The following is a 23,134-nucleotide window of genomic DNA, read 5'->3' on the forward strand; positions in this document are numbered from 1 at the left end:
TTTTCTTTTTAACTCAGTCTCTTTGTAGTTAACTGTTTGAAAGTTAAGTAATTTTCTCATAAGATGAAAAGCTTTTGTAATTATAACTTACAGTCAGATTTTATTCTTGTAATAATAAATTTACATTTTTAACTACTAGAAACTTAGCTAATAAAGCACATAAAGAAATATTCCCTCGAGTTATACCTAGAGTCTGCTCTCTATTAGAAAATGAAAATTCAGCTTTGTACAATAAGTAATGGGAGGGATCATTCAAATTAGTGACGTTTGGTGGTTTGATAAGGTAGTTACTGGCACGTGTGCTGTCGTTGATCACAGACAGCTCCGTTTGCCAGGAATCTTACGAAAGCAGATGTTTGGCTATCACCAAAGGCCCGTAGTCTTGCCTGGGAAATCCCATGGACAGAGGAGCCTGGTCGGCTGCGGTCCATAAGGCCGCAAAGAGCTGGACATGATTGAGCGCAAGCACATAAATACACACAAAGGTTGCAGAGGAGCGGCAGGTTCTGTTCAGTTAGTTACACAGCTGGAGCCAACCCACATGAATCCCTGCCTCTCACCTCTAGTGAGGCCACAGGGAGTATTTAAAGTTAAACGCTTTTTAAAATTGCCTAATAAGTATGATTGCATTTTGGTTTTGTATCTTTGAAACAGGTTAAATATTGAAGAGGGAAGCAAGTATAAGAAATAGAAACAAAAGTTCCAGGACATTTTGAGGGTGGCCATGAACAGGTTCAGCCAGTTTAATCTTCATAATTTGGTGGAAAGCACTCATCAGATATAGCTCGTGATAAAAATGACAGTTGAGCAGTTTCTTCAGATCTTAAGCCTCAGTTTGTCTCTGTCAGATAGTCACTCCGATTTTCAAAGCAAACGTGTTTTTCAGACATTCCGTTCCATTTCCACGGCAGTCACCTTAGCTGCGGTTTGACCCATGGCAACATTGTGACCCCGCGTTGTTAAATTGAGCTCAGCATTATAGCTCAGGGTTAATGCTCAGTGCAGTAAGGTTTGCCACCGAGTGCTGCGCGATGCTGAGCATGGCCCCACGTATCCTGTCCATGTACTGACCGTGCTTCTGGACCTCAGTGGGTGGACAGGTGCACCGGCCGATAAAACCACACACTTCCTCATCTGTGGTGGCATCGTTTACACACCGTTCAAGTACGTTTACATAGACGGCAGGAAAGGCTTTGTTCGGTCTGTATAAACATCAGATGAAGGCGTTTTTTATTTCCGAGGTTTGGGGGTATATAGAACATTTCACGATATTATTGGACTGCTTGGTTTGAGAAATAGTGAAAAAATAAACAATTACTGTAATCAAATGCCGGACATTCTGATAGCTGCCCCGCGGCATTGTTTCTGTTCTGTGTGAGCCACGGCCCCGTCCCGGGGAGCTGAGTCTGCTGCGCGTCCTCGGGGTGTGAGCAGCCAGCACGCGGCTGGGCGTCTCACTTGGCCTTGGCCCGTGAGCTGTGTAGTGAAGGCGCTGTGAAGGGCCCGCTTCAGCATGTGTGACCCTTACGTGTTTTACTTTCCTTTCGGTCAGGTATCCTGAAGAACTTGCCTGGCACACAAATTTAAGTCGAAAAATCTTGAGAAAGTCTCCACAGCTGGAAAAGTTTCACCAGTTTCTGGTCAGCGAAACTGAATCTGTGAGTAGATGACTTCAGGCTTGCTGGTTTCCTTGAAGCCTTAGTATCGCAGTTTTATCTCAACCACGCTTGCCACTGGCAGTGATTAGGTGGATAAGGCACGCAGAAAAGCACCCTGAACTCATTGTGAGCGCCCCTATAACATCTGGTAACGTAGGCGTTAGTAGCGCCTCTGATCACGCAGAGTCCCGGGGGCGCCGGCACGGTTGTCGGGGTGGCTTCTGGTGTGGGGTGGCTTCCGGTGTGGGGTGGCTTCCAGCGTTGGGTGGCTTCCGGTGTCGTGGTGGCTTCCGGCGTTGGGTGGCTTCTGGCATCGGGTGGCTTCTGGTGTGGCTTCTGGTGTCGGGTGCCTTCTGGTGTCGGATGGCTTCCTGTGTCCGGTGTCTTCTGGTGTTGGGGTGGCTTCTGGTGTCGGGTGGCTTCTGGCATTGGGTGGCTTCTGGTTTCGGGGTGGCTTCTGGTGTCGGTGGCTGCAGCCACGGCTGGGCCCGGCACTCTGTCCCCGGCCCCCACATTGGAGCGTGTTCTGTCTGCTTTCGTGTCCTTTTGGGCTGCACGTGCCGGGTGCCTTTCTTGCAGAGAAGGTGATGGTTTTTATGGCCATCTTTATATTTTATTGAAAGTGCTACACTCCACCTTGGCCGAACAGGAGAACAGCATCTAAACGTGACGCGTTTGGTTCTCGTAAAACGACATGGCCTTTGCCCCCTGGTTCCTCAGCCGCCGCCTGATTGCCGTTCAGTCGCTAAGCTTCTTACCTTTAGCGCCACATGTTCCCCAGCGAAACAACCGTCCCCGCGCGCAGTGCGTGGCTGAGTGAGCGCCGCGCGCGACGGGCGTCGGCAGCGTGGCAGCTCCCTTTCACTCTCCCGTGCGGCATCGGGAGCGCCCCTTCTGTATCCTAGCCTCCTTTGCCGGGCCCGGACCCCCGAGTGCCACCAGATGGTTTTGTTTCCTTGTTGCCCTGAGCTTCTCTGTCTGCTTGGCGGGATTATTTGCTTCCCATGATTCTTGCCTTGAAGCCACAGCCAGTTCAGAAGTGCTTCACTTCACTCGGTTCTGATCTGCTCAGTGCACAGCTGCGTGCTCTCCTGCTTCCTGTCCACTCGGGTGAGCTGGCAGGCAGGCTCCTGTTGGCCTCCTTTCCCACTCCCACTGTGTTGAGGAGCACAGGGTGCTGGGCACCGCCTGTGCCCCCTTATTTGCACAGAGTTGTGCAGAAAGGGCTTCTCTGGCTTGGCATTTAACCTCCGGGGGTGTGTGAACTGTCGGAGAAAGTGCAGGTTTGCACTTCGGCAGAGCGTTGGTGATCCTGGGTCGATGTGAGGTGAGTAACGAGCATGGGGTGGCTGTTCAGACAGGAAGCGCAGGTTGTGAAGGAGCAGAAGCTTCCTGGTAGCTGACAGTTTTTGGCTTTTTGTTGGGCATTCAGTCCTAAGCTGTTAAAATAGAGTTGTGAGTGTCACAGGTGCTGGATTTTTCAAAGAATCTTTGAACAGTCGAACATGTGAACAGATGTCTTGACCCAAGGGTGAAGGTGTGGAGGATGGCTGATTAGTGTGGAGGTTTAGTTGTTGTCTGCCTTCGCTGAGGCAAGGAAGCAGTGGTTGATGGGGCGGTGTCCAGGAATACAGAGCAGGTGTGGGCTGCTCCTGGAAACAGGAGAACCAGGAAATAGAAGTCACAGTTTCAGCTGTGAGGGGACACTTCTAAGGGGACTTTCTGTCCTGTGTGCGTGTTGTACTTGAGTTTCTAACGAGCTAATGTCATTCTGACAGTAATGCCAAAGAATGCTCAAAGTACCACATGATTGCACTCATCTCACATGCTAGTAAAGCAGTGCTCAAAATTCTCCAAGCCAGGCTTCAACAATACGTGAACGGTGAACTTCCAGATGTTCAAGCTGGTTTTAGAAAAGGCAGAGGAAATAGGGATCAAATTGCCAACATCTGCTGGATCATGGAAAAAGCAAGAGAGTTCCAGAAAAACATCTACTTCTGCTTTATTGACTATGCCAAAGCCTTTGACTATGTGGATCACAACAAACTGTGGAAAATTCTTCAAGAGATGGGAATCCCAGACCACCTGACCTGCCTCTTGAGAAACCTATATGCAGGTCAGGAAGCAACAGTTAGAAGAACAACAGACTGGTTCCAAATAGGAAAAGGAATACGTCAAGGCTATATATTGTCACCCTGCTTATTTAACTTCTATGCAGAGTACATCATGAGAAACGCTGGGCTGGATGAAGCACAAGCTGGAATCCAGATTGCTGGGAGAAATATCAATAACCTCAGATATGCAGATGACACCACCCTTATGGCAGAAGCGAAGAAGAACTAAAGAGCCTCTTGATGAAAGTGAAAGAAGAGAGTGAAAAAGTTGGCTTTAAAACTCAACATTCAGAAAACTAAGATCATGGCATCTGGTCCCATCACTTCATGGCAAATAGTTGGGGAAATAGTGGAAACAGTGGCAGACTTTATTTTTTGGGGCTCCAAAATAACTGCAGATGGTGATTGCAGCCATGAAATTAAAAGGCGCTTACTCCTTGGACGGAAAGTTATGACCAACTTAGCATATTAAAAAGCAGAGACATTACTTTGCCCATAAAAGTCCGTCTAGTCAAGGCTATGGTTTTCCATTAGTCATGTATGGATGTGAGAGTTAGACTATAAAGAAAGCTGAGTGCCGGAAATTTGATGCTTTTGAACTGTGGTGTTGGAGAAGACTCTTAAGAGTCCCTTGGACTGCAAGGAAATCCAACCAGTCCATCCTAAACGAAATCAGTCCTGAATATTCATTGGAAGGACTGATGCTGAAGCCAAAACTCCAATACTTTGGCCACCTTATGCGAAGAACTGACATTTGAAAAGACCCTGATGCTGGGAAAGATTGGGGGCAGGAGGAGAAGGGGATGACAGAGGATGAGATGGTTGGATGGCATCACCGACTCAATGGACATGAGTTTGGGTAAACTCTGGGAGTTGGTGCTAGACAGGGAGGCCTGGTGTGCTGTAGTCCGTGGGGTCGCAAAGAATTGGACACGACTGAACTGACAGTCGTGATTCTGATGGACAGGGATTACTGTCTTTTGATAGTGGCCATTTATCCACTAGTAGAAAAATTGGTCTTTCTTGCTGTATACCCGATAGTACTAACTTTGTTGTTCTGTGTATGGTTATACAGTATTTTCTTAATGCATTGGAAATAATGCCCAATATTAATTTTTTCTGCTGTTTTTAATGCCGTTGCTGACTTTTAACAATTTCATTTTCCAAGGGAAACATCAGCCGTCAGGAAGCCGTCAGCATGATCCCACCGCTATTGCTGAATGCCCACCCTCACCATAAGGTACTCTGAGCCTTACGTGGAAAATGCTGGTGTTCATCTCTCTCTGTTTTGTTGAGACCTTTTATCTTCATGTGGTTCCTCATTTATTTTCCCTTTTCACTTTGGGTGAAGTGGAAAATGATATGTATTTTACGTTAGGTTCTTATTGTGATTTTTACCACTCAATTTTTTTACTTAGTGTTGAGATTATCTTCATTCTTTCTGATTGACTCAATCAGGTTGAAATCACAGTGAACCCATACCGAGGGCTTGTTGAATTCCAACCATGGTTCTGTGTTCTTTTTGTGAATTAATTTTTTATTGCACACACATCCCTGTGAGGGCAGATGCTATCACTGTCCCTGTTTTTCCAGATGAGAAAAAGGAAGCAAAGAGAATGGAGGTAGTTGGCTTAAAGTTAGAAGCTAGTTGTCAGGGGCCAAACTGAGACTGGACCCAGCGACCTCTGCCCCGTAGCGCTCTGTTACAAGGCTTTTTGCATTCAGCATCTTTACTCGTCATCCCTGAATGTGTTTTTCTGCTGGTTTCTAGTGCCGTTTTTGTTCCTGTTTCTTGTGGAGCAAGCATCTTTCTCCTTCTGTGGTTTGGGGTCAGTATATATTAGGGCATCCCAGTAAATTAAATAGAACATATGTCGTAGATTTATCTTATAAATAAATGTGCTTAGGTCCTAAAGTAGAAATGAAAAATAATTTTTGAAATTGTTCTAAGTGTGATGTAGGATAGTTGGTTTATATAAAGAAAAACATCAAACGTTTTCTTGCTTTTCACTAGATCTTAGACATGTGTGCAGCTCCCGGGTCAAAGACCACACAGTTGATTGAAATGCTGCACGCGGACATGAACGTCCCCTTCCCAGGCATGTATGGGGGAGGTGCTGCTTTGGTGGGTGGTGGATGAGGAAAAGAGCAAACACAGTGGCAGCTTATGGTGAATGGTGTGATCTCCGAAGAAGATTGAGCTTTGGGACCAGGGACCAGGCTTGATCGATCAAGAGCTTTTGTGTAGCAGAGTTTTATTAAAGTATGAAAGGGACAGGGGAAGCTTCTGACATAGACATCAGAAGAGGGGCAGAGAGTGCCCCCCTCGCTAGTGTTAGCAAGAGAGTTATATCCTTTTTTAATTAGTTATTACAGTAAATCAAAAGAATGTCTCAGGTTTGTAAAAATTTTACGAGACCCACTCCCACAATTCACGTTTTAGGAGAACAGGATTAGAACTTCACAGTAGAAAGGTCCTACCAGACCCACCTGCATGATGTGCATTCTAAGATACCAAGATTAGTCAGGTTTCAGGAAGGAGAAGCTGTCCTCAAGCAGGATTGTTGTTATATAATTCCTAAAGTGAATTCGCTCAGTCGTGTCCGACCCTTTGCGATCCCGTGGACTGTAGTCCACCAGGCTCCTCCATCCATGGGATTTTCCAGGCAAGAGTACTGGAGTGGGTTGCCATTTCCTTCTCCAGGGGATCTTCCTGACCCAGGGATCTCACCCAGGTCTCCTGCATTGCAGGCAGACGCTCTACCCTCTGAGCCACCGGGGAAGCCCAGCATGTAATTCCCAGGACAGTGTTTAAACTGGGCTATTTGTTGTGTAATCATCAGTTCCAGGCTTAAAGGAAACAAAACAAAACTTAGTTGTGTGTGACTAAGACTAAGGAATGTAGAGAAAAAAGAAAAGATGTTTGTCCTTTCCGCCTCCTTGAGAGTTCCAGGCCCCCTTTTCCTCCTTGGGTACCCAGGACTTCTTATCAACCTGCCTAGGAATTGACTGTCTCTACAGGAGGCGTCAGGCAGCTGGGCTTCCTGTCTCTGAAAGTAGAGCTGGGTGCTGTGCACGACCCCGTCACTCGTGCCCTCGCACGCCCCGTGGAGAGGGGCCTTCAGTTTAGCATCATGCGTGGTCTCTGTAAAAGCACGTGGTGTTTCTTTTTGAAGCCACAGTAGGTAGATTTTTTTTTTATCGGCCTGCTGGAAATCTCTGGCAGCTTCGCACCCTGGTTGCATCACGCGGGATCTCTCATTGCAGCACGCCCGCCCTCGCCGTAGGGCTTGGCCCAGGCGTTGACCCCCAGCGTGTGGGATTTCAGGTCTCCCACCAGGGTTCGGACCCACGTTCCCTGCATGGCGAGGCAGAGTCTTAACCACCAGACCCCAAGGGGGGCCCCAGTAGGTTGATTTCAGTTTGCATTTTCAGGAGTCCCCGTCTCACACTGGGGTTTTGGTTCTCTTCTGACAGTTAGTACCTGTGTGAGAGGCGGGAGGATGTAGTTTAGAGCCAGTGTCAGACTCCCCGGGTTCAAATCCCACTGGTGTCTGGTAGGTGAGTTATGTGACGTTTCCAGACTCCACATGGGAAATGAGGCTTCAGTCTTGAACTTGGAGGACATTAGGTCGAAGGCAAAGGTCCGAGCCTCCCCGGCAAGTGGACCCTCAGTCCCCACCTCACTCTGGGAGCTGACGCTCAGGGTCTGGAGTGGAGCCCCAGCACGTGTGGCCTATTTTAAACACTTGTCGGGAGACTCTTAGTTTCCACGTCTTTCTCTCCTCACCCTCCCTTTTTTTGTTAATAGTCAATGGTAGAAAAGCTAGTTTGGGCAGAATAAGCCGTCCAAAGTGAGGAACTGTTGGCGAGATGAATTTTGAAGGTTTGACATTTTAAGGGACTTGAAACCCCTGCCAAGCCCGCTTCCTTCTCCTGGATGCGGCCCCAGTTCCTGCCAGTCTGAGGCTGGGTTGCGGGTCTCGCCTGCCAGCCTGGGGGCGAGCGCTGCCCCCTGTCTGCCAGCTTTGCCCGACACCGCGCCTCTGCGTTCGCAGAGGGCTTCGTCATCGCCAACGACGTGGACAACAAGCGCTGCTACCTGCTGGTGCACCAGGCCAAGCGGCTGGGCAGCCCCTGCATCATGGTGGTCAACCACGACGCGTCCTGCATCCCGCGCCTGCAGGTGGACGTCAACGGCAGGAAGGAGGTCCTCTTCTACGACCGCATCCTCTGTGACGTCCCTTGCAGGTACCGTCAGGAGGCCGGGAAGCCCAGCGTTCTGCGAGAAAGCAAGTCAGAGTCCAGAGTGAAGCTGCACATGGGCGCGTGTGTGGCGAATCTGGTCACAGCTGGTGTGAAGGGAGGGGCAGTGTAAGCCTAAATCAGAAAGCAGAAACAGTTTTAGTGATAAACTGAGAGAGATCAGAGCGGGGTGGTCTAATGGCCTTGAAAGGGAACGTGAGGAGCGGTGGAGAGCAGTGACATCACATAGAGCCTTGTTGCGGGCACTGTGCCAGGAGTGAGGTGTGTGTTCATTCTCGCCTGCTTGTGGTGAGTGTAGATACAGTGTCACAGCGTAATAATCTGTGTTGACACTGGGTGAGTCTTGAGTAGGACATCCAGGGGTTCCATGAAGGTTGGCGAACTCATGCATTTGTACATGTATCTTTCTTTGAAACTTATTATGTTAGATTTTTATAGTTTATTAATAAAAGAACTTCAAGGCATAGCTGAATTACTGAGTTTTTCCAAAAAGGAAAGGGTAAAACTAAAGTGGCTAAGTTCCCAGAGGCAGTGCCGTAGATGTGGATGTCAAACGTGTCTCTCTGAGCTCATGACTTGGTGAGACTGTTATACAGAACCCTCCGTTGCACTTTGTTAGCCCTAAACGTAGCATTTAAGGGGATGCATTGTTATCAAGTCCTGTCTTATTTAAACACACGGTAGTCTTACTGCTGGTGGCAGAGCTCAGTGGCGGTATGACTGCGTGTCAAACACCCGGAAGAATTCTCCTTCAGAAAAGTTGAAATAGGTCATGAGCTGCAATCGTTTTTTTTATCTCGGATTGCAGGTTTTTAGTTTTCTTTGGGATTAGATGTTTTCCCACTCCTGTGGTTTTTTTATCCCCTTTTTTTTAAATTGGAGGATAATTGCTTTACCATGCTGTGCTGGCCTCTGCCGTGCATTCCCGTGACTCAGCCTCGGCGGGTGTACATCTGTCCCCTCCCTCCGCCTCCCCCCACCACCCCTCCCCTCTAGGCAGTCTCAGAGCACTGGGTTGAGCTCCCTGTGTTCTTGTGATCAGAGATGCCACACTCTGACCATGATGTGACCTCGTGGGCTCTGAGTTGTAAGCCGAGGCAATCAGAATTTTAGTCCCCACAGTACAAGCAGGGGATGGCATTTGAAAGCCATTACATCTTACAGGACATTTCCACCCTGTGGAGCCTTCACCCGAAGGACGTGTGGCTAGACCCACAGTGAAAATCACATTTTACAGGGAAAGCCAGCGGACACAGAAACTCCTCCAAAAACCTGGGGCTCAAAATTAGACCCGGACAGAAAGACTGATTGATCAACTGTATTATAAAATTTACATGGGAGTGATTTCTGTTAAACAAAGGTAGAAATTTTAAAAAATGTTTAATTGATACAGAGAACATTCGTGGTAAAGAAATTGGCTTACTGAATTTGCTGAGGAAGTCCTTTATCAGTTTATTGTTATTCATGTAATTCTGGTTAAAATGCTACTGTTGATCAGCAAGTTTCTAAGTAGCAGGATCAGATTGTTATCTGTGTTCAGAGTTCTGTCCTAGGTCTGGAGATGGTGTTTTGCTGATATTTCTCTTAAATGGAAGCAAATTACTGTCTCTTTGTTGAGTGAAGTTTCCTACTCAGATCTTTTATTTTCTTGTTGAATTGAAATTAAAATATAATTAGAAAGTTTAATGCATTGTAGTGTCCTCCAAACAGAAATAGGAAGTTTATTGGTTTATGAAATAAGTTTGCCACTTACTTTCTCAGTGGCACTCGTAATACCCTTTAGCTTGGAGTATTAAGCTCCAGTCATCCTCTGGTACGGAGTTTTAAGTTCTTCAATATCTTTCTTTGCAGTGGAGATGGCACAATGAGAAAAAACATTGATGTCTGGAAGAAGTGGAGCACCTTAAACAGCTTGCAGCTACATGGGTAAGTCAACTGTACCTGGTGGCCCTGGGTGACTAGGAGGTGAGTGAAGGTTTATAGTCGAATCCCTGAATGTGCAGAGCTTCAGCTGGCTGACTGCAAGCCTCAGAGCTGCCTTCCTGAGTATGCCTGTTTGTCAGGAGCTGTTTCTGAAACCTTTCAAGAGTAGGACACTGAACTTGTATACGTTTCAGGTACACATGTATCAAAAATGCCTTTTATAAAAATTTCCTGTGATATTTCAAACATGTTGTCTGTGAAAAGACTGTTTTGTACTAATATTTCTCCTTTCTGTTTTCAGTTCTTGTTGAATTATTTTGCCTTTTAACATCTGATCTCAGAAATATTTATGGCTATATTAAAAAAATTTTTGGAAAGTTCTTAAAACTGAAAGGAAAAAGGAAATCTTATAACTCGTATATTTTTGTAATTCTTCGAGTATTATAGTGTTTTCCTGTGCATAGGGATTTTTAAAAATTGTACTGTCTATGGAGCTTTGGTTTCTTTCTTTCATTTAACATCGGAATTATAAACGCAGAGCTGTGGTGACCTAGAGTGTGTAGGCGTGTGACCTAGAGTGTGCAAGCGTGTACTTAGTTGCCCAGTCGTGTCCAGCTCTTTGCGACTCTGTGGACTATAGGCCGCCAGGCTGCTTTGTCCATGGGATTTTTCCAGGCAAGAATACTGAAGTGGGTTGCCATTTCCTTCTCTGGGATATCTTTCCCACCCAGGGATCAAACCTGAGTCTCCTTCATTGACGGGCGGATCTGTACCACTGAACCACCACCTGGGAAGCCCTGATCTAGAGTATCCTAATGAATATTTTTGTAATCCCGATACTAATCTATATTATTTAAATTTATTGCTTAACTACTCTGATAATTGCGGGGGGCGGGGGGTTGCTGTGGGAAGCAAATTTCACTGGTACAGAAAAAAAAAATTAATGAAAGTTAAAAAAAAGTATCTGTAAACAATGTTGATACTAATCTACATTATCCAAATTTATTACTTAACTATTCTGATAATTGAGAAAAAAACCAAAATCCACTGGTGCAGAAAAAAATAATGAAAGTAAAAAAAGTATCTATAAGCAATGTTGGTTTTGCAGCCAGTTAAGCCGACCGTGCTCTTTTCCTCATGGGGGCCCAGTGTGCAGTGGCTGCAGACAGCAGCCTCCTTGGTAGTGTATGCAGCCTGTTGCCTGTACAGGTTGCCCTAAGGGACCTTGGAGACACTCTTTCTAGTGGGCATTCATGACTGGCCTGCTGTCCCCAGTCTGTCCCTGGGTTGGGAGGATCCCCTGGAGAAGGAAATGACAACCCACTCCAGCACTCTTGCCTAGAGAATCCCATGGACAGAGGAGCCTGGTAGGCTACAGTCCATGGGGTCGCAGAGAGTCGGACACGACTGAGAAACTTCACTTTCACTTCCATAAGCAATGTTATTACTGTTCTGTTAACCTTTCCCAACATGTGAACAAGCAAAGCATAAAGCTAACAACTGAATTCAATGTATAAGGAAAATTTCACTATGAAAAAGGCCATACAGATACATGATTTTTCTATTAGCAGTTGGTATATTCTAAACCTAAATTCCTGTTTCATGTGAAGCATTGAATTGATATAGTTAAGTAATAAATTTAGACAGTATAGATTAGTATCAACACTGTTTATAGATACTTCGTTTGTTTTTCAATTATCAGAATAGTTAAGTAATAGATTTAGATAATATAGTATCAGGATTACAGAGGTCATCTGGAATAATCATAGTCAACACTTCAAGGATGCCATCTGCATTCACATGTACACACTGAATGTAGGTTATGCGTATTAGTTGCATCGCATTGGACTTCCCTGGTGGCCCAGTGATGAAGAATCTGCCTGCCCGTGCAGGGGACGTGGGCTTGACCCCTGGTCCAGGGAGACCCCGTGTGCCTTGGGGCAGCTGAGCCTGTGTGCCGCAGCCGCTGGAGGCCTCGGGTGGAGAGGCTGTGCTCTGCAGTGGAGACCCAGCGCAGCCAAAAATAGAGCAAAAATGAGTGAGTGAATGCGCCGAATTCACTTTAAAATGAGGCGTGTCACATAGACTTAGATGAGATTTACTTTCACAGAGGAAGATGAAATGGAGTTATGTAGAAAACTTTTTAAAAATGGGGTTATGTTGAAAATCTTAATATTCAAAAAGGTATTTCTTCTGTGAAGAGCCTTATGAAGAAAAGGAAGGTCTTTTAAAAGATTGGAGACACTATTTTTGTGAACGGCGCATTCTGGGTTTATGGGCGTCGCTTGCCCCGCCCACGGGAGGTGAAGGATTTCTACAGGTGGGTTCCTGGCCTCTCTGTCTCCCCAGCCTGCCGGGTTATTAATCTCACTGTCGTTTTGAAAAGGGCAAGTTTTGTAGTAATTCAGTTGGTTTCCCAAATTCTCTCCATAATTTTACCTCGGAACTGTATTGGGATGCGTTAAAAATAATGAAATAGTGCTATTTGCAGCAACGTGGATGGACTTGGTGATGGTCATTCTGGGTGAAGTAGGCCAGACAGATAAAATGCCGCGTGATACCACTTCTATGTGGAATTAAAAAACACAGCAGACTAGTGACTGTCACAGGCGAAAATCAGGCTCACAGATACAGGGAGCAAACTGGTGGTTACGAGTGGCAAGGGGAGGAGGGACAGTGTAGGGCTTGGGGATTCTTGTTTTTAATCAGCACAGAGCTCCTTAACTAGGTTTACACTAACTTCGTGTAGAACCTTAAAAGGTACAATAATGAGCGTTGTTCATTTTACAGAGCGTTTTGTATTTTGTTGTAAGTTTGTCCTAAACTCTAATGAATACCTGCTCTAGTAGGTGCCTATGATGTGTGTGCCATATAGTCGTGCTTGGTCTTAAAGTAACCTAGTATCCGGCCCTTAGTTTACAGCTACGGATCGCAACGCGGGGCGCTGAGCAGCTAGTGGAGGGGGGCAGGATGGTGTACTCGACGTGTTCGCTGAATCCCATCGAGGATGAAGCTGTCATAGCGTCTCTGCTGGAAAAGAGCGAAGGTAAGTGTGCGGTGAATCTCTAAGAAAATGAATTTCAGAACCTCTGTTGCTGTAGTGTGTTCTCCTGTAGACTTTTTCTAACTTTGTTCATGGACATCAGCTTGTATGATTAGTCCATAAACCCTACAATGAGGTGTGTGCGTGCTTGTCAAGTCGCTTCAGTCGTGTCCGACTCTTTTCAAGCCTATGGACTGTAGTCCCCAGGCTCCTCTGTCCGTGGGATTCTCCAGGCACGAATACTGGAGCGGTTGCAGTGCCCTCCTCCAGGGGATCTTCCCAAACAAGCCCACCTGTCTTATGTCTCCGGCATCGACGGGCGGGTTCTTTGCCACTAGCGTCACTTGGGAATCCCCAAAATGAGGTAGCCCTGATTAAAAACATGCTTCTATAATGAATTCGTCATTTTTCATGAGAAATGTGTGTTGCCTGTTTTCTTTCTGTAAGTTTGAAAGGTGGTATCAGATCCTTTACCACACCGTTGCATTTGTTAAGTTTTAGTTGTGGTAAAACACACATAATTTGAAATAATGCAGTTAATTTAAAACATGCAGTTCCCTGGCGTAACTGCGTTCACTCTGTTGTGTAGCCAGTCTCCCGAGCTCTTGATCTGGCAAATGAACTTCTAGGTCCACTGAGCGGCTCCCCCATGTCCCCCGCCCCCCTCCCCCGGCTGTGCTTTCTGTCTCTGTGTGACTGCTCTAGGTATCTCCTCGGAGCACAGTCATGCAGCATTTTTGTGTGTGGCTGACCGGCTTATTTAGGATCATGTCCCCAGGCTTTATTCATGTTAGATTATGTACTCTCAGAATATCCCTCGTTTTTAAGGCTGAAAATATTCATTGTATGTTTAGACTGGGCTTTGTTCATCCATTGATCTGTCCGTGGACGCTTGGGTTGCTTCCACATTTTAGTTGCTGTGAATAACGCTGCTTTGCACATAGCTATACCAGCAACTCTTGGAAGACCCTGCTCTCAGTTCTTTTGGGTGTACCAGTTCAGTTCCGTCCGGTCGCTCAGCCGTGTCCGACTCTCTGCGGCCCCATGAACCGCAGCGCGCCAGGCCTGTGTGTGCAGGTGGAATTGCTGCAGGCTGTGGCAGTCCCGTGCTTCTTTGCTGAGGGCCCACAGTACTTCTGCCCACAGCAGCCACGCCGTTTCATGTTTCTGCCAGCAGTGCACAGGTTTTCCAGCTCCTCTGCATCCGCAGCAGCACTTGCTGTTTTCTGCTTTCTTGAATATTAACAGTCCTAATGGGAATGAGGCCTTACCACACTGTTTTACCCTGAGGGACCAGACAGACTGTAAGAACGTTTCATGTGTTCATGTCAGATATTTCTCCTTTCATGTTTTTGCTGAAATGTTAACCTTTTCCATCAAATTCTCCTTAAAGCAGATAGTGGGAAATTTGAAACTAATTACATCTCCTGAATAGAATGCTGCTTGTGTATGAAGCAGGTTGAAATGTAGATCCTGAAGCTGGTGTACCTTTCCTGAGATGGTGTCCACGACTCTCTCAGCTTCTGTTACCTTCTTATAAGTGGCTGAAAGGCCTGTGCTGTGAGGTCAGCCCTCCTGTTCTCACCTCTGCGGTCCTTTCCATTTGAATTTACTGTGTCATATTTTGTTCCGCTGTACTTATCTGAACCCTTGATTTCTGTATCATGTTTTCCGTATGGAAAAGCTCCACACTTTTGGTGGTGGTCTATTTCAGAAGGCCTGTGAAGAGAAAGGCTATGGGTAGTGTAATTTGGCAGTACCGAGAGTCCTGCTCTCCAGGCGTTTTCTCACTGCGCAGGTGGGTTTCTGTCTGCGTTTTGCTGCCGCAGCTGTCTCTTTGCACGTGGTTGCTCCAGACCACACCGTGGCTGTCTCAGTCCCGTGCTCCGTCACAGGCATGTGTGTAGACGTGGCTTCCTCAGACCATGACTCTTGCCGGGTCTTGTCCTCTGCATCTGCTGGGCATTTTAACTGCAGGGGTGGGGCTCCCACCTGAACAGTCTCAGACCCAGCAGGGGGGAAAGGTGGCCAGTAAGCATTCAGTCTGTGCTCGCCTCTGACCCAGATGCCGGCAGAGTCAGTGCCGAGCCCAGGCAGCGTTGGGTTGAGAAAACCAGTTTCCGTGTTGGTGCTGTTACCTGGTGCGCATGTTTAGAAGCCAGAATATTTGGATGTACCATGGAGGCCAGCGTGACGCTTTTGTCGAAGGTTTCTCACTGTTGGACCTCCGCCTTGGGGATTCTTCTGCTTCGTTTTCATGAGTCCTGCATTTTTCACAGCTTCCATGGAGCTCTGTTGGATTTTCCTTTTTGGGAGGTTGTCCATGGATCTGTCTGCAGGTTGTGGTGGGTGGTTCATCTGAGAGGTCTCCTGTAACGCCCCGGAGTAGAGCTTCTTGTAACGGCACGCCTGTGAACACTTCTTTAGACGGGGCCTGTCGTCCTGATGGCTGCTTTAGAAAACCAGCTTGGGCCTAAAGCCGAATGTTTAAAACTGTCCACAGTTTCATCGTGTTGCTTTTTGGATCCGGTATGTTTGTTCGAGATAAAGGCATGCAGATCATCTCCTTGGCTCCCAGGGGCCAGCCGAGCGCGGGGTCCAGCCCTGTGTGCGTTGCTGGGCCGCCTGCCGCCGCCGTGTCTTGGGTGCAGCATGGACTCTGCAGCTGCTTCCTGCAGCGGCTCCTCTGCTGCCCTTTACCCACGTGGCGGCACTTGCTCCAAGTGTACAGTTCCGTGGTCTCGAGTGACTCTTGATACTGCACTGTGGAGAAGAGCTCATTTACGGTCAATCCCTGACCTGCCCCAGAAGTCTCTGATCTGCTCTGTCTGGGTGGGTCTGCCCTCCCTGGACAGCCTCTGTAAACAGGAGCTTGACAGTGTGTAATCCTTTACAGCTGTTTCCTTTCACTGGGATAACGGGAGTTTTTGTTTTGCTGTTGATCTGCAGGTGCTTTGGAGCTCGCTGATGTGTCCTCGGAGTTGCCAGGACTGAAGTGGGTGCCTGGGCTCTTGCAGTGGAAGGTAGTCTCCCCCAGGACTCTGGCTCAAAAGGACGGGTCAACTTACTAGGCCTCTTAGAGTCGTGAGAATTCTAAAGCACCCTCTCTAGGATAACTTGAAGAGATGGTTCATTTGACTATGTAACTTAGAATCAGTTTCAGACGTTTAATGACAAACGGTATGTTTATACAAATATTTCTGGCAGTGGAAGTTTTCCTGCCTTTATTCTGCAATTACAAATCAGCTTTGTTTATATACAAGTATAGCTTTGCTTTTTTCCCTTTTAGTTGGTTGGGATTCCAAGCTTTGTTTCCAGTATGAAGCAGTTCACTTCTCAGTGTTAGCCCAGGAACAGTCAGAGGCTTGTTTTATAAAAGAAAGAAAGAAAAAATAATAACTCACTTGGAAAATGAAAATGCCACCTCATAGAATAAGTGTACTGGTTCATGGAATAAAAGATGGTCTCATTTCTTTCCTTGCAAACCGTCCTCCTCTCTTTGGGGGAGAAATGAGACGTGACATCTCTTGAGAGCTTCCCCACCCCCTCCTCTGGCATTCCCTGCTCTCAGATGGGCTGGTCATTCAGAGTCCCAACCCTCTGGCCCTGCAGGTGATGACAAAAGATGGACAGTGGTTTGCATCCTGGGACGATGTCCCCCACAACAGACACACCCAGATCCGGCCGACCATGTTCCCCCCAAAGGACCCTGAGAAGCTGCAGGCCATGCACCTGGAGCGGTGGTGAGTTTCTGGGGAGATGCGTCTCGGGCATTTCCTGCATGGGCCACGCTGCGCCCTTGGCTGAACTCTTGGACGTGAACTTTTCAGCAAGTGAGGTTCTCAGTGTCTCTTAGCTGCTGGCAGCAAGCAGTTGTATTGTAAACTTAAAAAAGCAAACTGGTTCGAACATAAATGGTGATGTTTTAGACATTGCGTTATTAACTCTTTACAGATTACACGCTGACCATTCTCTTAGTGAGGGTTGTGTATTATATTGAGTAATATATTAGGTTGTGAGATATTTTGGATCAGTTAAAAAGGATAAATTGTGTATGTGTGTGCTTTTCCAGTCTTAGAATATTACCGCATCATCAGAACACTGGAGGGTTCTTTGTGGCGGTGTTGGTGAAGAAGTCTTCAATGCCATGGAATAAACGTCCCCCAAAGGTAATGTCTTCCAGAACAGCAGAGCGTGCTGTGTGGCCTTTCTGTGCAGTTGAGGCCAAAGCTGCCTGCGGAGTGTGTTTGAAGGGTGGAGTGCAGTGGGGTGTTCTTGTGTGTGTGGTAATGATGGTGTCCTTACACTTTTGAGTTTTCCAAAAAGCAGCAATTTCTTAAAACTTTTAATTAAAGTCGCTCAGTTGTGTCTGACTCTTTGTGACCCCATGGACTGTACCATCCATGAAATTCTCCAGGCCAAAATACTGGAGTGGGTAGCCTTTCCCTTCTCCAGGGAATTTTCCCAAACCAGGGATCGAAGTCAGGTCTCCCGCATTGCAGGCAGATTCTTTACCAGCTGAGCCACAGGGAAGCCCAAGAATACTGGAGTGGGTGGCCTTTCCCTACTCCAGGGGATCTTCTCCACCCAGGGATGGAACCCAGGTCTCTTCTGCATTGCAGGCGGATTCTTTCCCAGCTGAGCCACCTTATAAGGGAAGCGGAAGAGGCGGAGTTTGGGAGTTGCACGGGCTGTTGTCCTTGGCGTGGCCGTGGGTGGCAGAGTCGGACACGACTGAGCGGCTTAACACGCATGCCTTCCTTCTGCAGCTTCAGCCCGCTTCCTTAATAAAACTTGAAGAGGCGTGAGGACCGCTCTGTGGCTCAGCCAGAACCCCTGCTGGTGGCGTCTGAGCCCTGCGCTCCCGCGGGTGGTTTTCACCTGGGACAGCTCTGCCAGCCACAGGCTGGCAGCCTTCCCCTTGGCTGTGAGGGGCAATGCCAGGCTGTCCAGTCCTGGCTCAGGGGGACGTGGGCAGGGCTGACCCTCATAACGAACCTCAGCCGCCCCCGGGGTTGTGTGAGGGAGGCCATGAGGCAGAGAGATGGGGAGAGGGCGGCTGCCTCCTTTTTTTGTTTTGTAATAATTTTATTTATTTCTTTGTTTTTGGCTGTGCTGGGCCATCTTTGCTGTGACGGCTTTTCTCTAGTCACGGGGTGGGGGCGTCTCTTTGCGGCGGGTTCTCTTGTTGAGGAGCACAGGCTCCAGGAAGTGCGCGTGGGCTCCTGAGCGCAGGCTCAGTAATCATGGCCCGTGGGCTCAGTTGCTCTGAGGCCTATGGGGTCTCCCCAAACCTGGGATCAGGCCTGGGTCCCCGGCACTGGCGGGTAGATTCTTTCCCCCTAGCCACCAGGGAACCCCGAGGACAGCCTCTGAATCTTAACTTGGGGTTGCGGTGTGAAGCGCAGTCCTCCCCTTTGTCAGCGTGTGGCGGGACTTGATAGCTTGTCCATCAGCATGCCTCCTATTGCCGTGGACCGGGGCCTGGGGTCACTGTCTGCGGGGCTCTAATTCCTTCGGCTCTGTGCCGGAAAATGAGGACCGATGGTGCTTTATAGCCTTTGGAGAAGCAGAAGCCAACCATTCTCTAGGGTATGGCGGCTCATCCAGGCAGATGCCTGCGGGCACAGCCTCATGGGGAGGTGACGCAGCGCTTCCGAGTGGTCATCCTGGGGCTCATGAGGCTGGAGAGGGTCCCCTGGAGGCGGGGCTTCTGCCTCTCGCAGCCCCTCGCCCCCGTCAGGAGAGCAGGCGTGGAGCTCAGAGCCATGTGCTCAGCAAGTGAACGCCGACCTCGTCTGCAACTGAAGTCATGTTGCAGCCATTGCCGCACATTACATGAGATTTTCATGCAGTCACAGTGTTGTTTGTGAAGTAGTCTGTATGCTTTCGTTCTGAGACTTAAAAACTGAATTTTGCACTCTGAGATCCATCTTACTTTGCACTGGTCACGTTTGACCTGGTCAGAGCACACGTGAGCCCACCTAGCCTGGTGGTGCTGGGGCCACGTGGTAAGACTGGGGGCCTCGGTCTTCAGGACACCGTTGTCCCGTTGAAGCGATGCAGAGTGTGAACGCTGCTGGAGCTGGGGCCGGGGAGAGGCGTGCGGACAGAGTGCTATTGGTGTCATTGTGAGGGCGCGGGATCAGATCTCATTGCGCCCAACAGAGGGAGCTTTCCGGGCCAAGGGGCGCAGGAGGGAGCCTGTGAAAAGCAGGCGATTTCCAGAAGCACAGACGTGGGGGGCGGGATAGAAAGGACACACAGCCTTGCTAACCTTGGCAGAGGATTTGGGGGTTTGCTCTTTGTTTGCCTTCCTCTTTTACAATGAAACCACGTGTTTTGGGAGGCGGTGTTGCAACAGCATTGTGGAACCTTACCAGCCTGTCTGCTTAATAGCTTTGTGAACTTGACGGGCGTGTTGGACTGTCCTGTGTACATAACCTAATTTGTAAACTCAGTTCATAAGGGTTGGGAAATACCACTTTTACCAGTCTGGTGACTTGTGAGAAAGGACATGTGGTTTTAAAGAAGTTTACCAAGTTGAGGTGTAATGGACACAGGCCATCGTGTCGGTTCAGGGGCGCGCCATGGTGATTCTGTGTAAATATACCTGGTTGTGGTATGTCTTTTTCTCAAGGTGAGAACTTTTAAGGTCTCTCTTGGCAAGTTTGAAATACACAAGCAGTGTTGTTACTGTAGTCCCGGTGCTGTGTGTCACGCGCAATGTCTAAGATCTTATGTAAATACAGGTTTACATGAAAAGTTAGCGGCAGTAAGACACTTTGCTCATTCTTAAAGCTGAATTTATCTACAGTTGTCCCAGATCAGAAGTCAGCTCGTTTTTCGACAACTGGTCCCTCTGTCGAGGTGCGCTTCATCTTTCTTCAGTTGATCCCTGGGCCGTGGAGCGTTTCCACTCTCCTCTCTTTGAGTCCTTGTCTTTCTTCTCGGCCCGGTATAGCGTGTCTGGAAGTGTGTGACTCACTGCACAGAGCAGAAGCCTGGCAGGATTTCTGGGTGAAGACAGGCCGGTGTTGCTGGCCTCTGCTAAGAAACAGAAAGTTAAAACTAGACTCTGTGCCCATGAATTCTGCTTATAATAGCAGATTTAAAATACTTTTTAAAAGAATCCTGTAGTCTGTCTTTTGCACGTGAACTGCTGTATTCGTTCGGGCGGGTTGTGTGGCCCTGGAATCTTCCTTCTCTGCGTCAGGACAGAGGCGGTTGCTGTCTGGGTGTTAATGAGCGTGTCCCTGTCCAGCCGCAGGGTGAACCAGCAGAGCCGCGGGCCCCCGTCCCCCCGAGCCCTGCGGAGCCCACGGCGGGCTGCGCCTCCACCCCCTCGGAGCTGGAGAGCAAGCTGGCCCCTGGAATCAGCGACACAGGAGCAGCGGAGAGCGCGGAGGACGCGGACGGCAGTGGGAGTAGGAGGGGCGGCGTGTGCGGGTGAGGACCACCACGGCGTGGCCCTCGCGCCCCTCGTCCGCCCAGCCCTCGGGCTTCAGCAGGGCCTGGGTGGAGGCTTTGCGGGTCAAGCAGGTCCTGGCTGTGTGGGCCCCGGAGCTGGTAACTGCCGGGGATGGACGCCTCAGACCGGCCTCCGCAAGGAAGAGACCCGCGTCCCTGCAGGCTGGGGTGGGGCCGCAGGGGGGGAGGCGTGGGCTGGTGGGACTACAGCGACCCCTCGCTGACTGATGCCCGCATGCTGTCCCCTCCTCAGCCCTCCTCCGTCCAAGAAAATGAAGCTGTTTGGGTTTAAGGAAGATCCCTTTGTGTTCATTCCCGAAGACGACCCGCTGTTTCCGCCTATCCAGTAAGGGTTCATTCGGCCTGTCACAGCTCCTCATTTGTGCTTACCACGGGGTTAAATGCACACGTGGCCACATGGAACCGTAGCTGTTCATGTAGCTCCTTCTTAACTGCCTGTGAGAGCTGGGTGAAGCTCTAGAGGGTGTTTACCAAACCCTTCAGTTTAAGGTGAGCAGTCATCAGAGAATGCTGGACCCCTGAAGGCAGAGATGACGGAGGTGGGGACTCTGGACTGCGGGCCTGGGTGGGGCACCCCACCTTGCTGCCGGTCAGGGAGGGTCGGTCTGCTGGGGTTTCTGGGTCGATCCCAGGGGAAAGGTGCTCAGGATACCTGCCAGGTTCACCTCTTCCTCGTCAGGTAAATTTAGCATCTGTGAGCCAGAGTGCTCGCGTGTGCTGTCCTATAGATGGCTGGTTCTTTGCCTGTGTTTGTGAAAATTCCTCCTAAAATGTCCGTGAAGGGGGAGTGTTCTCAGTGTTGTTGGAATTCGGGGGAGACACTGTGCCTGTGAACACATGTCCTGGATCCAGGAGGTGCAGGCCAAGCGGGGGACGTTAGGGTTAGACAGTGGGCGTCCAGGGCAGAGCCCCTGGCCCTGAACCACACAAGCGTGAGAAGTTAGACCATGGAGGGGGCAGGACGCCACAAGGCCAGCGTCACGTTTGAGCTGAACCTTTGTAACTAGCTGTGTCTCTCTCACAGGAAGTTTTATGCTTTGGATCCCTCGTTCCCGAAGACGAATCTGTTAACTCGTACCACGGAAGGAAAGAAGAGGCAGCTGTACATGGTGTCCAAGGAGCTGCGAAACGTGCTGCTAAACAACAGCGAGAGGATGAAGGTGGGGTCCCGGCCACGGAGGGTCATCCTTTCTCACTGCTCCCGCTTTGTCGGAGGGGCTGAGGCCAGCCGCCCGCCCGGGGGTCTCAGAGCCGCCACTGGGCACGGGCCGCCCGCCCAGGGGTCTCAGAGACACCAGTGGGCGCGGGCCACCTGGCCATGTCCTTCCCGCCGTCTGTGTCATGGGGCACAGGGGCCTGCCTGCTGCTCTGTGGGCCCTTGGTTTCGTTTGTCCTTAACGGTAACCTTTAGGGCCTGCATCTTACTTGCTTTACTGTGTTCCCAGCTCATTTCCCTCTCTCCTGTTTGTTTCACACGGCCCAGCTCCATGTGGTCTGGAGGTCCCGGGCATCACGTACTCTCAGGATAGGGCTTGGACACTGTCCTCTCCTGGGCGCCCACCAGGGTTTCCAGGGTGACGGCAGCCTTGCTCCTGATGGCCTGTGGACCGCATGCTGATATTTCTTGTGTTCTCAGAGTTTCCTAGTTTTAGTGTCTTATTTGAGTGCTAATTATTGGGCTTCCCTGGTGGCTCAGTGGTTTAAAAAAACTACCTGCCCATGTGGGAGACATGGCTTCGATCCCTGGGTCAGAAAGAGCCTCTGGAGAAGGAAATGGCAGCCCACTCCAGGATTCTTGGCTGGGGAATCCATGGTCAGGGGAGGCTGGCAGACTACAGTCCATGGGGTCGCAAAAAGTCGGGCAGGACTTAGCAACTGAGCGCATACGTACGTGTGTGCTAAGTGTTAGTATAAGCCGCGTAAAGCAAAACCGCTTGAGGATTTCAGTCAGGCTGAGAGTGTCTGTTTTGGTCAGAGGACCGTGTCGGGCACTTCTTCCCTTCTTTCAGCAGCTGCTGACAGCTTTTGTCTCCTCGTGGTGCTGACAGAAGGGAGTATTCCCATCAATTTTCCTAACTTCCGCTTTCGTGTGTGTGTTTCATCTGTATTTTCCATCACAGGTCATTAACACTGGGATTAAAGTCTGGTGTCGAAATAACAGCGGTGAAGAGTTCGACTGTGCTTTCCGGTTGGCGCAGGAGGTGAGGGCATGGACGGGTGTTTCTGAGCCCGCATGGTTTCTGCCTCCTGCGGGAGCTCCTGTGGTTTCTGAGCTCTCCTGGGCTGGGGGGTATGTCTGCCTGTGCGACCCCCATGTCACTGGGGTCCCCCCACCCCGGGGTAGGGGCCACGGTGAGGGGGCGAACCCCGGGTACCACCTCACACTGGTCGTCATGGTGATGTCTCTCTGTATCCCCACAGGGAATATATACGTTGTATCCATTTATTAACTCAAGAATCATCACCGTATCCATAGAAGACGTCCAAGTTCTGTTAACCCAGGAAAACCCGTTCTTCAGGAAGCTCAGCAGCGAGGCCTACAGCCAGGTCAAAGATATGGGTAAGCGGCCTGACCCGGAGACGCAGCCCGCCCTCACCCAGGGCTGCTCGGTGCTCCCGCCTGCCGGGCCTTTCTAGCC

The 23,134-nt window shown here is 49.2% G+C and overlaps 1 protein-coding gene and 1 non-coding gene across 3 annotated transcripts in view; both read left to right on the plus strand.

The window, feature by feature from the left end:
* Nucleotides 1-23,134, plus strand: part of NSUN2 (NOP2/Sun RNA methyltransferase 2) — a 32,490-nt gene that overhangs the window by 5,619 nt on the left and 3,737 nt on the right. For both annotated transcript variants that reach the window (XM_042233950.2, XM_012097179.5), the window contains 14 exons: nucleotides 1,553-1,658; nucleotides 4,941-5,012; nucleotides 5,787-5,871; nucleotides 7,831-8,023; nucleotides 9,890-9,964; nucleotides 12,877-13,007; nucleotides 15,954-16,027; nucleotides 16,617-16,747; nucleotides 17,077-17,173; nucleotides 20,269-20,453; nucleotides 20,728-20,820; nucleotides 21,520-21,655; nucleotides 22,616-22,696; nucleotides 22,917-23,055. In XM_042233950.2, the coding sequence (XP_042089884.1) occupies nucleotides 1,553-1,658; nucleotides 4,941-5,012; nucleotides 5,787-5,871; nucleotides 7,831-8,023; nucleotides 9,890-9,964; nucleotides 12,877-13,007; nucleotides 15,954-16,027; nucleotides 16,617-16,747; nucleotides 17,077-17,173; nucleotides 20,269-20,453; nucleotides 20,728-20,820; nucleotides 21,520-21,655; nucleotides 22,616-22,696; nucleotides 22,917-23,055 (1,598 nt within the window). The remainder of the gene's footprint in view (nucleotides 1-1,552; nucleotides 1,659-4,940; nucleotides 5,013-5,786; nucleotides 5,872-7,830; nucleotides 8,024-9,889; nucleotides 9,965-12,876; nucleotides 13,008-15,953; nucleotides 16,028-16,616; nucleotides 16,748-17,076; nucleotides 17,174-20,268; nucleotides 20,454-20,727; nucleotides 20,821-21,519; nucleotides 21,656-22,615; nucleotides 22,697-22,916; nucleotides 23,056-23,134) is intronic.
* Nucleotides 11,064-11,198, plus strand: LOC114118769 (small nucleolar RNA SNORA70). Its single transcript, XR_003591939.1, has one exon. It is a non-coding gene; the product is annotated as a small nucleolar RNA SNORA70 (small nucleolar RNA).

The sequence above is a fragment of the Ovis aries genome, chromosome 16, assembly GCF_016772045.2.
Source record: "Ovis aries strain OAR_USU_Benz2616 breed Rambouillet chromosome 16, ARS-UI_Ramb_v3.0, whole genome shotgun sequence".
In the NCBI taxonomy this organism is placed as follows: Eukaryota; Metazoa; Chordata; class Mammalia; order Artiodactyla; family Bovidae; genus Ovis; species Ovis aries.